The 12,041-nt window shown below is 37.5% G+C and overlaps 1 protein-coding gene across 1 annotated transcript in view; it reads right to left on the reverse strand.

Moving 5' to 3' along the window:
- rxfp1 (relaxin family peptide receptor 1) overlaps positions 1–12,041 on the reverse strand; it is a 222,568-nt gene that overhangs the window by 73,457 nt on the left and 137,070 nt on the right. Inside the window, exons 5-6 of the mRNA XM_055224684.1 lie at positions 6,874–6,945; positions 4,865–4,936 (exon numbers count right to left, since the gene is read on the reverse strand). Coding sequence (XP_055080659.1) covers positions 4,865–4,936; positions 6,874–6,945 — 144 coding nt within the window. The remainder of the gene's footprint in view (positions 1–4,864; positions 4,937–6,873; positions 6,946–12,041) is intronic.

The raw sequence follows: 12,041 nt of genomic DNA on the forward strand, positions 1-12,041 counted from the left end.
CTTTAAATTGACTTTAAATTATAAATCAGATGTTACATCTCAATAGTTACGCTTTAAGTTACTCCTACTTAAGTAGTACTTTTCCCAAATACTTTTTTACTTTAAATTTCTTGGACCAATTTCACTAATTTGTATTGAAGTAATATTATTTTTAAGTACAATTTTTGGCTACTCTAACTATGTCCCTGAATACTGTACCTCATGTGTATTTTCTCTTTAGTGGTAAAATTATATATAACATTGCACACATTCACTGGTCATTATTTGTGCATATTATCAGTCTAAGATGTGTGAAGTTGCTGTCTTTTTAAATAGTTTAAAGGTACACTATGTTACTTTTATGTTGTAGAGTGTGCCACCTGGCTTGTCTCCATGGAGATTGATCATCACTTTGCCTAGCCTGGAATGTTACACAGTATGGCATTAAATTTATCAATCAGGCATCTATTCAATTACAGGCTTTTTCTGCTTGCATCCTCATTGTGAGCGGGGTTGTCTCTCCCTAGATCTGACCTGTAACTTGGCCTCGTTTAATCTGGAGCAGTTGTTTGGGGGCCCTCTTTACAAATTGCCTTATGGATCTTGCTTACCTGACCCAGAGTCCTTTTTTAAATTTACCAGCTTACATTCTACTTTTAAACTTTTCTTTTTCTCTTAGGTCACTTCAGAGGAACCAGCTTGAAAATCTGAAAGCCAACACATTTGTGAAGCTCCAGAACCTGCGTAAACTGTAAGTGTTTGTTTGTGAAACTAAATATGGAGCCTATGATTTATAACTCTGCTGTCCTAATTACTTCTTCTTATCACACTGCATTAAGATGGACAAAGAGTGTGTTTAGGCGTGTAAGATTTGTTGTGCACAGCAAAAATTTTAAAACAAACAAAAAAATTTTACCGGACCAATTTTTAAAGAGTTCAAGCTTCTTCCATCCAACATATACAACTTGCTTACACATTATTTGTTCGCCCTACATTTTTAAAACATGGGAAAAAACACTTAAACCCCGCCCACAATCACATTTCAAATAGAGTTGCTGAACTGTTCACTATAGAAAAGTGTGAGAGAGGAGAAGGGGCGTGTCCTGACATATGAAGAACAGTGTGATTGGTCTAACAGGTATCCACACTTCAAACTCCGCCCCCGCAGCCAGGTGTTTGTAATCAGAAACACCTGACGTTAATCACTGCAGTCTTGTGTGATGTCACCTAGTACTTGAAATTGCAGTGGCCACACTTAGGTTTAGATGTATTTTACCAGAAAGCTGCAAATGTACCAAGACCTAAAACAGACAAATGACTATGACAATGACTAGAAACTGTCAGTAATGCTATTAATACTTGTTGCTTTGCCTGAAAAGTTCAACAGTATGGCATCTAACTTTGTGTAAACAGGCAGATGAAATCACCAGAGCCACCAGTTGGGGCTCTCATTTGTAAATTTTTAAGTGAAATTCTTACTAAAAGTGTGCATAGAGACCAAACACACATTTCCACAAACTTCCTCAAACTGTCTGAGCACATATACCTTCTGTCTCACCTCTGAAAGCCCCAAAGTCCACAGTTAAGACTTATTAGACCAGACCGCTTATTTTCATGTTAAATACCATACAATGGAACATTTCAGACTAAGCAATAACATCACCATGGAAACAAGCAGGCTACAGCCCGCCCCCCACCAGAGGATACACAGTGCAACTTAAAGAAATCACATGAGTAGTTGAGAGTCGCCTGCTGAACAGTTTCCAGAGAAAAACACATGAACTTTCTGCAAACATCAATTATACGCCTATTGTTAAAACACACACATTTGTAAACATAGTAATGAACTTTGGATCGTGATTCAGACCTAAAAGTATTGTTTCAAGACTTATTAAAATATATTAGGCCTCTGGCAAAGATATGTAAAATGCATCTATATGAATGATTCACTGTTTACCGATTTGTGGGCTTCCCTTTCCGTTTCAGTATGCAGCCGTGGAGACCCTAGCCTCTAGCACTTACTACTTGCTTAGTAGTGAAGGCAAATAGTGCTAGATGGACTCAGATAAAATAAATTCACATTGCAAATACAATTTATAAATGAAACACAACACAGCTCCAGGCAGGTTTTTAATCCCATATCCGTGTCCTGATTTCGCTTACCTCAACTGAAACTGAGGTATTCATTCATTCGTTTGATTGTTTATTTATTTGTTTTTGTATGATTAATTTCTTACATCTTGCACATAACTCCCTGCCGCAGCCGATACTTACAGTAAACAAACTCTATGACAACAGAACAAAACGGCGCATGGTGAGCGCACACTGTTGACATTAGTGATTGTTGTTCCGTTGCATATGGATCCATTCTCTGTCCATACAAAAGCCCACGCTGTCTCTGATCCTCCACCTGTCTCCAAAACAAAGAAGACAAAAACATCCCAGCGCTATTTACCACACGCACGGCATACATAACCAACAAAGACGCTAAAGGATTTGTTAGCTATAGCAGATTGTTAGTTAGCGCACATCTTCTTACTCTCACCCCATGTAGTGCAAATCCACGTTTTTAGGATCAACAGATTTGTAGCGCTGCATGCCGCTGGTATGTTGTGAGCTAAATGTGTAAATTGGTGAATTATACTGGCCTCATGATGCTGATGCTCTTCGGGTTTGTCTCTGCAGGTATCTTCAGCACAACAGGATCCATGATGTAAGCCCAGATGCCTTCAGAGGGCTGTACAATCTGACGAGGCTGTGAGTAAAGTTGGTAAAAGTATGAATGAAAGATGTATATATAGGCCTACGCAAAAATAGTACCATTACTTGATCCATCCATCCATTTTCTTCCGCTTATCCGGGGCCCCCAGACTTCCCTCACTCAAGACACGTCCTCCAGCTCCTCCGGTGGGACCCTAAGGCATTCCCGGTCAGCCAAGGGATATAGTCCCTCTAGAGCAGTGGTTCTTAACCTTGTTGGAGGTACTGAACCCCACCGGTTCCATATGCACATTCACCGAACCCTTCTTTATTGAAAAATAAAATATAATTTTTTTTCAAATTCAAGACATATGTATGTTTTACTGGTGCACAAAATAAATCGTGCATTAACATCACTGTGTTCAAAGAATAAAACCAATACAATGTATAAACTCACAACAAATTATATACATACCTTTTCACAAAGACATGACCTTTTTTAATACCACCACACTAAAATAATTTTAATTTTGTATTGTATTATGTATTCCAATAATGAACTTATTGTATTTATGCTATTTATTATTTTTAACATTTTAATACACACCCATCACCTAATTTCCATCAGGCTAGAATAATAATGAATATTTACTGCAAATCAGTGTGACTTCTGTTGTTGCCTTTGAGAGACCAGGTCAGAAATGCAGGGCTTCACCTTGGCCACTCTCATGTCATTTTCACAGCAAAGTCTGTTCCTTTTCTTCGTTTTTATGTCGTTTTATGTTTTTATGCCGTTCGAAGTGACAGTATTCAATGACCAATAAACAGAGAGGAATCTGTATCTGCACACCCAGCTGCTCTATTACTGTACATTTACATATCAAAACACAATATATAATGTGTATTTGTAAATAAAATATATTCAAAACAACTGGTATGGGTCAAAATAAATATATATTTACAAACCACACGCTGCAAACAGTGAACAAACACACACTGGAAACTAATAATACACTGTACATGTGACAGCGTGACAGTCATTCTGTGACAGAGGTTGGAGGATCGAGTCCCGCTCGGACCAACTTCTGTCATTGTGTCCTTAGGCAAGACACTTCACCAATCATTCACGCACACTTTGGTGTGTGCGTGAATGATTGGTGGTGGTCGGGGGCGCAGATTGGCATTAGCTAATGCTAATGATTACACATAATACACATTTTACCCACAATTAAGTCAATAGCAGAATAAACCACGCATCCAGGAACAGCATCCAGTCCATCAGCACATCAGGTTCTCTACTCCTCAGTCCACCATGAGATCTTCACTCGGTTCCATGAACCGCTCCGGGTTCGAGATGCCTCTTGTTTAACTTGTACAAACATCCACAGTGTCCTTGGTCACATACTTCCTTTGTTTTGTCCGTTTCGTCATGTTTAAAACGCAAAACTGCTACAAAACAGTGCGTAAAATTACGCAATTACGCGCGCGTAATTTTACGCGCGCGTAATTTACATGAGAGTGGCCAAGGTGAAGCCCTGCATTTCTGACCTGGTCTCTCAAAGGCAACAACAGAAGTCACACTGATTTGCAGTAAATATTCATTATTATTCTAGCCTGATGGAAATTAGGTGATGGGTGTGTATTAAAATGTTAAAAATAATAAATAGCATAAATACAATAAGTTCATTATTGGAATACATAATACAATACAAAATTAAAATTATTTTAGTGTGGTAGTATTAAAAAAGGTCATGTCTTTGTGAAAAGGTATGTATATAATTTGTTGTGAGTTTATACATTGTATTGGTTTTATTCTTTGAACACAGTGATGTTAATGCACGATTTATTTTGTGCACCAGTAAAACATACATATGTCTTGAATTTGAAAAAAAATTATATTTTATTTTTCAATAAAGAAGGGTTCGGTGAATGTGCATATGGAACCAGTGGGGTTCAGTACCTCCAACAAGGTTAAGAACCACTGCTCTAGAGGGACTATATCCCTTGGCTGACCGGGAATGCCTTAGGGTCCCACCGGAGGAGCTGGAGGACGTGTCTTGAGTGAGGGAAGTCTGGGGGCCCCGGATAAGCGGAAGAAAATGGATGGATGGATCAAGTAATGGTACTATTTTTGCGTAGGCCTATATATACATCTTTCATTCATACTTTTACCAACTTTACTCACAGCCTCGTCAGATTGTACAGCCCTCTGAAGGCATCTGGGCTTACATCATGGATCCTGTTGTGCTGAAGATATCTGCAGAGACAAACCCGAAGAGCATCAGCATCATGAGGCCAGTATAATTCACCAATTTACACATTTAGCTCACAACATACCAGCGGCATGCAGCGCTACAAATCTGTTGATCCTAAAAACGTGGATTTGCACTACATGGGGTGAGAGTAAGAAGATGTGCGCTAACTAACAATCTGCTATAGCTAACAAATCCTTTAGCGTCCTTTGTTGGTTATGAATGCCGTGCGTGTGGTAAATAGCGCTGGGATGTTTTTGTCTTCTTTGTTTTGGAGACAGGTGGAGGATCAGAGACAGCGTGGGCTTTTGTATGGACAGAGAATGGATCCATATGCAACGAAACAACAATCACTAATGTCAACAGTGTGCGCTCACCACGCGCCGTTTTGTTCTGTTGTCATAGAGTTTGTTTACTGTAAGTATCGGCTGCGGCAGGGAGTTATGTGCAAGATGTAAGAAATTAATCATACAAAAACAAATAAATAAACAATCAAACGAATGAATGAATACCTCAGTTTCAGTTGAGGTAAGCGAAATCAGGACACGGATACGGGATTAAAAACCTGCCTGCAGCTGTGTTGTGTTTCATTTATACATTTTTGTATTTGCAATGTGAATTTATTTTATCTGAGTCCATCTAGCACTATTTGCCTTCACTACTAAGCAAGTAGTAAGTGCTAGAGGCTAGGGTCTCCACGGCTGCATACTGAAACGGAAAGGGAAGCCCACAAATCGGTAAACAGTGAATCATTCATATAGATGCATTTTACATATCTTTGCCAGAGGCCTAATATATTTTAATAAGTCTTGAAACAATACTTTTAGGTCTGAATCACGATCCAAAGTTCATTACTATGTTTACAAATGTGTGTGTTTTAACAATAGGCGTATAATTGATGTTTGCAGAAAGTTCATGTGTTTTTCTCTGGAAACTGTTCAGCAGGCGACTCTCAACTACTCATGTGATTTCTTTAAGTTGCACTGTGTATCCTCTGGTGGGGGGGCGGGCTGTAGCCTGCTTGTTTCCATGGTGATGTTATTGCTTAGTCTGAAATGTTCCATTGTATGGTATTTAACATGAAAATAAGCGGTCTGGTCTAATAAGTCTTAACTGTGGACTTTGGGGCTTTCAGAGGTGAGACAGAAGGTATATGTGCTCAGACAGTTTGAGGAAGTTTGTGGAAATGTGTGTTTGGTCTCTATGCACACTTTTAGTAAGAATTTCACTTAAAAATTTACAAATGAGAGCCCCAACTGGTGGCTCTGGTGATTTCATCTGCCTGTTTACACAAAGTTAGATGCCATACTGTTGAACTTTTCAGGCAAAGCAACAAGTATTAATAGCATTACTGACAGTTTCTAGTCATTGTCATAGTCATTTGTCTGTTTTAGGTCTTGGTACATTTGCAGCTTTCTGGTAAAATACATCTAAACCTAAGTGTGGCCACTGCAATTTCAAGTACTAGGTGACATCACACAAGACTGCAGTGATTAACGTCAGGTGTTTCTGATTACAAACACCTGGCTGCGGGGGCGGAGTTTGAAGTGTGGATACCTGTTAGACCAATCACACTGTTCTTCATATGTCAGGACACGCCCTTCTCCTCTCTCACACTTTTCTATAGTGAACAGTTCAGCAACTCTATTTGAAATGTGATTGTGGCGGGGTTTAAGTGTTTTTTTCCCATGTTTTAAAAATGTAGGGCGAACAAATAATGTGTAAGCAAGTTGTATATGTTGGATGGAAGAAGCTTGAACTCTTTAAAATTGGTCCGGTAAAATTTTTTTGTTTGTTTTAAAATTTTTGCTGTGCACAACAAATCTTACACGCCTAAACACACTCTTTGTCCATCTTAATGCAGTGTGATAAGAAGAAGTAATTAGGACAGCAGAGTTATAAATCATAGGCTCCATATTTAGTTTCACAAACAAACACTTACAGTTTACGCAGGTTCTGGAGCTTCACAAATGTGTTGGCTTTCAGATTTTCAAGCTGGTTCCTCTGAAGTGACCTAAGAGAAAAAGAAAAGTTTAAAAGTAGAATGTAAGCTGGTAAATTTAAAAAAGGACTCTGGGTCAGGTAAGCAAGATCCATAAGGCAATTTGTAAAGAGGGCCCCCAAACAACTGCTCCAGATTAAACGAGGCCAAGTTACAGGTCAGATCTAGGGAGAGACAACCCCGCTCACAATGAGGATGCAAGCAGAAAAAGCCTGTAATTGAATAGATGCCTGATTGATAAATTTAATGCCATACTGTGTAACATTCCAGGCTAGGCAAAGTGATGATCAATCTCCATGGAGACAAGCCAGGTGGCACACTCTACAACATAAAAGTAACATAGTGTACCTTTAAACAATTTAAAAAGACAGCAACTTCACACATCTTAGACTGATAATATGCACAAATAATGACCAGTGAATGTGTGCAATGTTATATATAATTTTACCACTAAAGAGAAAATACACATGTGGTACAGTATGCAGGGACATAGTTAGAGTAGCCAAAAATTGTACTTAAAAATAATATTACTTCAATACAAATTAGTGAAATTGGTCCAAGAAATTTAAAGTAAAAAAGTATTTGGGAAAAGTACTACTTAAGTAGGAGTAACTTAAAGCGTAACTATTGAGATGTAACATCTGATTTATAATTTAAAGTCCATTTAAAGTAAGAACAAAACAAGATATAATGCATAAAGGTATTTGCATTTTCAAAGGATAGATACAAAATTAGAAAAATAAATCACATCATGGAGAGGTGCAAGAAATTTTCAAATCATTTAATATTGTCAACATGAAGCTTTTCTTGACTTGTGTAGTCAAAACTTTTACTTAAGTAGGAGTAAAAGTATGCTGCTAGAAAGGTACTCTGTAAAGTTTCTTTAAAAAGTTACTCAGGTAAATGTAACTGAGTAAATAATTTCTTTTCTTTATCTTTATTTATACAGGGGAACCCAATGAGACGTGCTCTCTCTTTCATGAGTGCCCTGTTTAAAATACAATACAAGCAGAAAAACAAAAAAACAAATAAGTATATAACTTCATGTAAAACATTAAAAACAGGTGCAGGTGTGTATAAAAATTATTATAAAAGTTGTTACCAGATTATTAAATTGTGTCCACAACGTATCCAGTTTTGCTTTACCTTGGGGTAAATTCCATTTTTGTGACGCAAAACAGCTAAAACCCCTCTTTCCCGTCTCAGTTTTGATGCAGGTTGTCCTTCGCCTTATGCAGTCATGCAATAGAATTAAATATTCCAGTGTCAATAAATAAATATATCTCAGTCTGTTTGATCCACCCAGACTTTAATGTACAGTGTTCCCTCACTATATTGCGGTTCACTTTTCGTGGTCTCACTGTTTCGCAGATTTTTTTTTTCTGGTGCAATTTGCATGCTTGTTTTTACAGTGTATGAACGCACCTTCTGTGTCCTGATTGGTATAGTATAAAGTCAGAAGGGTTTAATGAGTTCCACACAGGTAAAGTGAACAATGAAGCAACTGACTCTCAGGAAAGGACAGGTGCAGAGTCCTGAGATGTGCCTGTTGACAGCTTTTATAGGGTCTCCCAACGTATGTGTTTGTGAGGCGGGTCTTCTTCTTATCAGCATGGTGTTACACATGAAGAAACTTTAGGCAACAACAAACAAGGTGAGTGTTTTATGACCCTCTCAGAGTAGGTGTCACACATTCTTTAGGAAGAGGGGCTATAGATAAGAAGTGGCTTTAATCACAAAACCAGACCTTTGGCGTTATCTTCTTGTCCACACATTCTTATAAACCCCCACGCTGGTCCTCATAGCATCCTGATGATCCTTCATGCATTCCACATCCACAGTTGGGCATATGTTATTTACCTTAGCATGAGTAAATCAAGGTACCAGTTTGGAGTAGTGGAGTAGCACTGCTAGAAAATACCTTACAAAATAGGTCTAGCCCAGAGAATTAGGTTTGTTGGTAATATTAAACCAAGTTACACGACCTCCGACAATTGTTTTCATTTCCACGAGGTATTCTATGTGAAATCTGCACATTCATTTGTTTAATGTGGAATCAAAGCTGATGGCACCGGTTTTGTCAAAGAGTCACATGAGACGGTCTTTATCCTCTGTGTAAGGAGTCATTCAGTAGGCCTATTAGGTGCAGACTCCAGCGTTAGTTTGAGATTGAAATGTTACTGCATACTACCCACCTTTCCATAAATAATTTTACCACTAAAAAAACACACCTAGCAGGTAACTGATGTGACTGAATATGTAATAACAGCCTCCATTCATAAAGAACATGGTTTTATTCAGCTACTCTGTACAAAATATGGCTAATGTTATTCCTCCTATGCTATGGATTATTTTCAAATTGTCCTCCTGCACACTTTGGTTCAAATGGGAGAGGGGATTATCCAGGTGATTAGACTGTAGATTACAAAGCTTTTAGTTGATTAGTTTCTCCTACAGCACTGTATGAATCCTGGGAGCTCAATTTTTCTTACCCAAACCATTTTGAGAATGTGGACATTATCTGTACTACATTAACCCTGTCCAAACATATGCACTATTGGTTCTGTTTGATGAGCCTGTCAGTTCACATTATGGTTTGGATATCCTTTTGTGCATGCGTCGTCATTAACAAGCATATAAAAGCCATTCGGTTCTAACTTACATGTGTGTGTTGATGGGGGTGTACTACAGGGTTAAATAGGTTAAGCTTTGGGTCTGTGGGGTGATTGTACTGCTGCTGTCAATGGAGGTTTTGGACAAAGCAGATGGTGGTCAACAGTGTGTAAACTATAACTGGTTTAGAGCTGATTTTAGTCTGAGTTAGTATTAGATTAGTCCTGGTTTGGTCCTGGTTTACTCCTTGTTTGATTTTGCATTAGTCCTGGTCCAGACCAATTTCGTCAGAGCAGTGTTGGTGAAGCCTTTTGTGTTTTATTGTTCACAAAAATCTAATATAGCAGTTCAAATCGTGTTAAAAGTGATGCATTGTGAACCTCTGCAATAAAAATAATGTAGGTTTGTCTTTTAATTCATTCATTAAAATTAATTAACAGAATTGTGGTAATTAACAGAAAATATTATGTCATCAAAGTGGGAACAATAACGAGACAGTTTACATTATTTTTATGCAACATAATAGAATTGTGATTTTTCTTTTTTTGTTGGATTGCTAACTGGACACTTGGAACTAAAAAGCTGAATAAGCTGTTTAACTTGTTTCTCTGTTTTATTACTTTATTGCAATGTTTTTATTAGCATTTTCACAAATTTCTGCATTCAAACGCTGAATTGAAAAGACACAATGAATGTTTTTGGATCGTTTCAGCTCATGTTTTTTAACAACATTGTGAATTTAGGAAAGGGTTTACTGGGATTATCCTGCTATATTGAAACTGAGAGTGAATGTCAGGAATAGCCCCACTGACAAAAATTATCCTATAAAGCTAGAAACACAAAGAAACACTTTTTATCAGTTGGGCTGCACATAAGTCTGCCACTCAGTTGGAATCCTAGGAGCTAATTTGCTAGAATGGTTTTGATCCTTTTGAAATAGAATAATTGTCAGCCAAATTTGTAATTACTTCACAGTATGATGGAAGTTTAATCAGTATGACAATTATGTCATGTGCCATGTAAAACAATGGTGTCATATGTACACATTCATTTGTCTAGCAGGGAAATAGGCTGCACACATGAGTAATTCCAGTGTGTTGCTGCTGTTGGAGGCAGAAACTTTGAAACTGTCATTTGAATTAAATCTGAGATAAATTTCAGAGGCATATTAAATATTCAGAGTACTTATTACCGTGTGTATCATGGGGTGCCAAATCTAATTTGTGAATAATCTTAGGAAAAACTTGCTTCTGGGCTTGTCTTTAGAGATCACAAAATAGTCTATATATGAGCAGAGATATTCCAAATGTCTTTTCTTTTCATCAAATAGCAACTTGAAGATGGGTCTAATAACCAAGTTGGTGGGGGTACTTCCTGCCGTTTCAAAACACTAAACACAACAATAGGTCATACACCAAGCTAACCATTGTTTTATTTCTCAATTTAAATAGGGGGTATTATACTAAATTGACTTTTTGGCACTTTTACCATGTTAGAACATAAAAAAAAAGTAGAAGTAGTTTATATGTCATCCATAAATGCTTGCAATCTCCCTGAGCACCATTCAAACCCTCCTGATGGTTAGCAGTACGGTCCTGCCCAAGACTCAGCTAACAAGTCTTATTTTTTTGTTGTTGTTTTTTTTCATAAATATACAAAAGTAGAATACAAAATAATACACTACATCTTCACAAACCTGGTACGATGTGCAGTAGTTTCATTAGCAGAATGCATAGCGGAGTGACTTAGAGCAGGGAGCGAGGGAAAGGGGAATTCAGAGCGTCAAAAAACAAACTAGTAACATTGTGATCTAAATTTGTTATGTGTTAACAATTAATAGCTCCTCTTTAATTTAATGTAGCTCTTGTCAAGAACCATTTGTCTAAATTAAAGTCTAAAGTCTAATCACTTGCAGAGAGGCAGTAACTTCTCACACAATTTTTCTCCATTTCAAAACTGTGGGTTGTAAATTCTTAATGAGCTGTGCCAAAATTGTCCCTAATTAACCTGAGTAAATAAGGATAATAACTCATTTAGCTCATTATTTCCACAGAAATATTCCAATTAGACCACTGCAATGTGTAGGAGGATAGACAGCTCACCAGAAAAATGAAGCATCTTGTTTGTCTAATAAACAAAAAAGACATTTCCACAAAGTTGCATGTAGCTTTTTTTGTTTGCCTTTAGTCAGTCTGAGCAGAGGTAGAAACAAAACAAGTACTATGTTGTTATATGCTTCTATTATTAGTGTATTTAGATGTTATAAATTTATTCCACGCACTCAAAAGGCTGTGTAAAAAAGTACGCTACTTCAACTATAAGCAAAGAATGAGATGCAACGAAAAAACATTGCTGCACGTCTAATGGTCAGCAATTCAATTCCAGCTCTGTTCAGTGCATATTGACATTGTGCCTTTGGGCAAGACATCTCATCTACAATACCTGTAGTGTGTGATTAGTTGTGGTTACAGCCTCAGATTAGCAGCCTTGCTTCA

Source organism: Periophthalmus magnuspinnatus, chromosome 10, assembly GCF_009829125.3.
Source record: "Periophthalmus magnuspinnatus isolate fPerMag1 chromosome 10, fPerMag1.2.pri, whole genome shotgun sequence".
Taxonomy (NCBI): domain Eukaryota; kingdom Metazoa; phylum Chordata; class Actinopteri; order Gobiiformes; family Gobiidae; genus Periophthalmus; species Periophthalmus magnuspinnatus.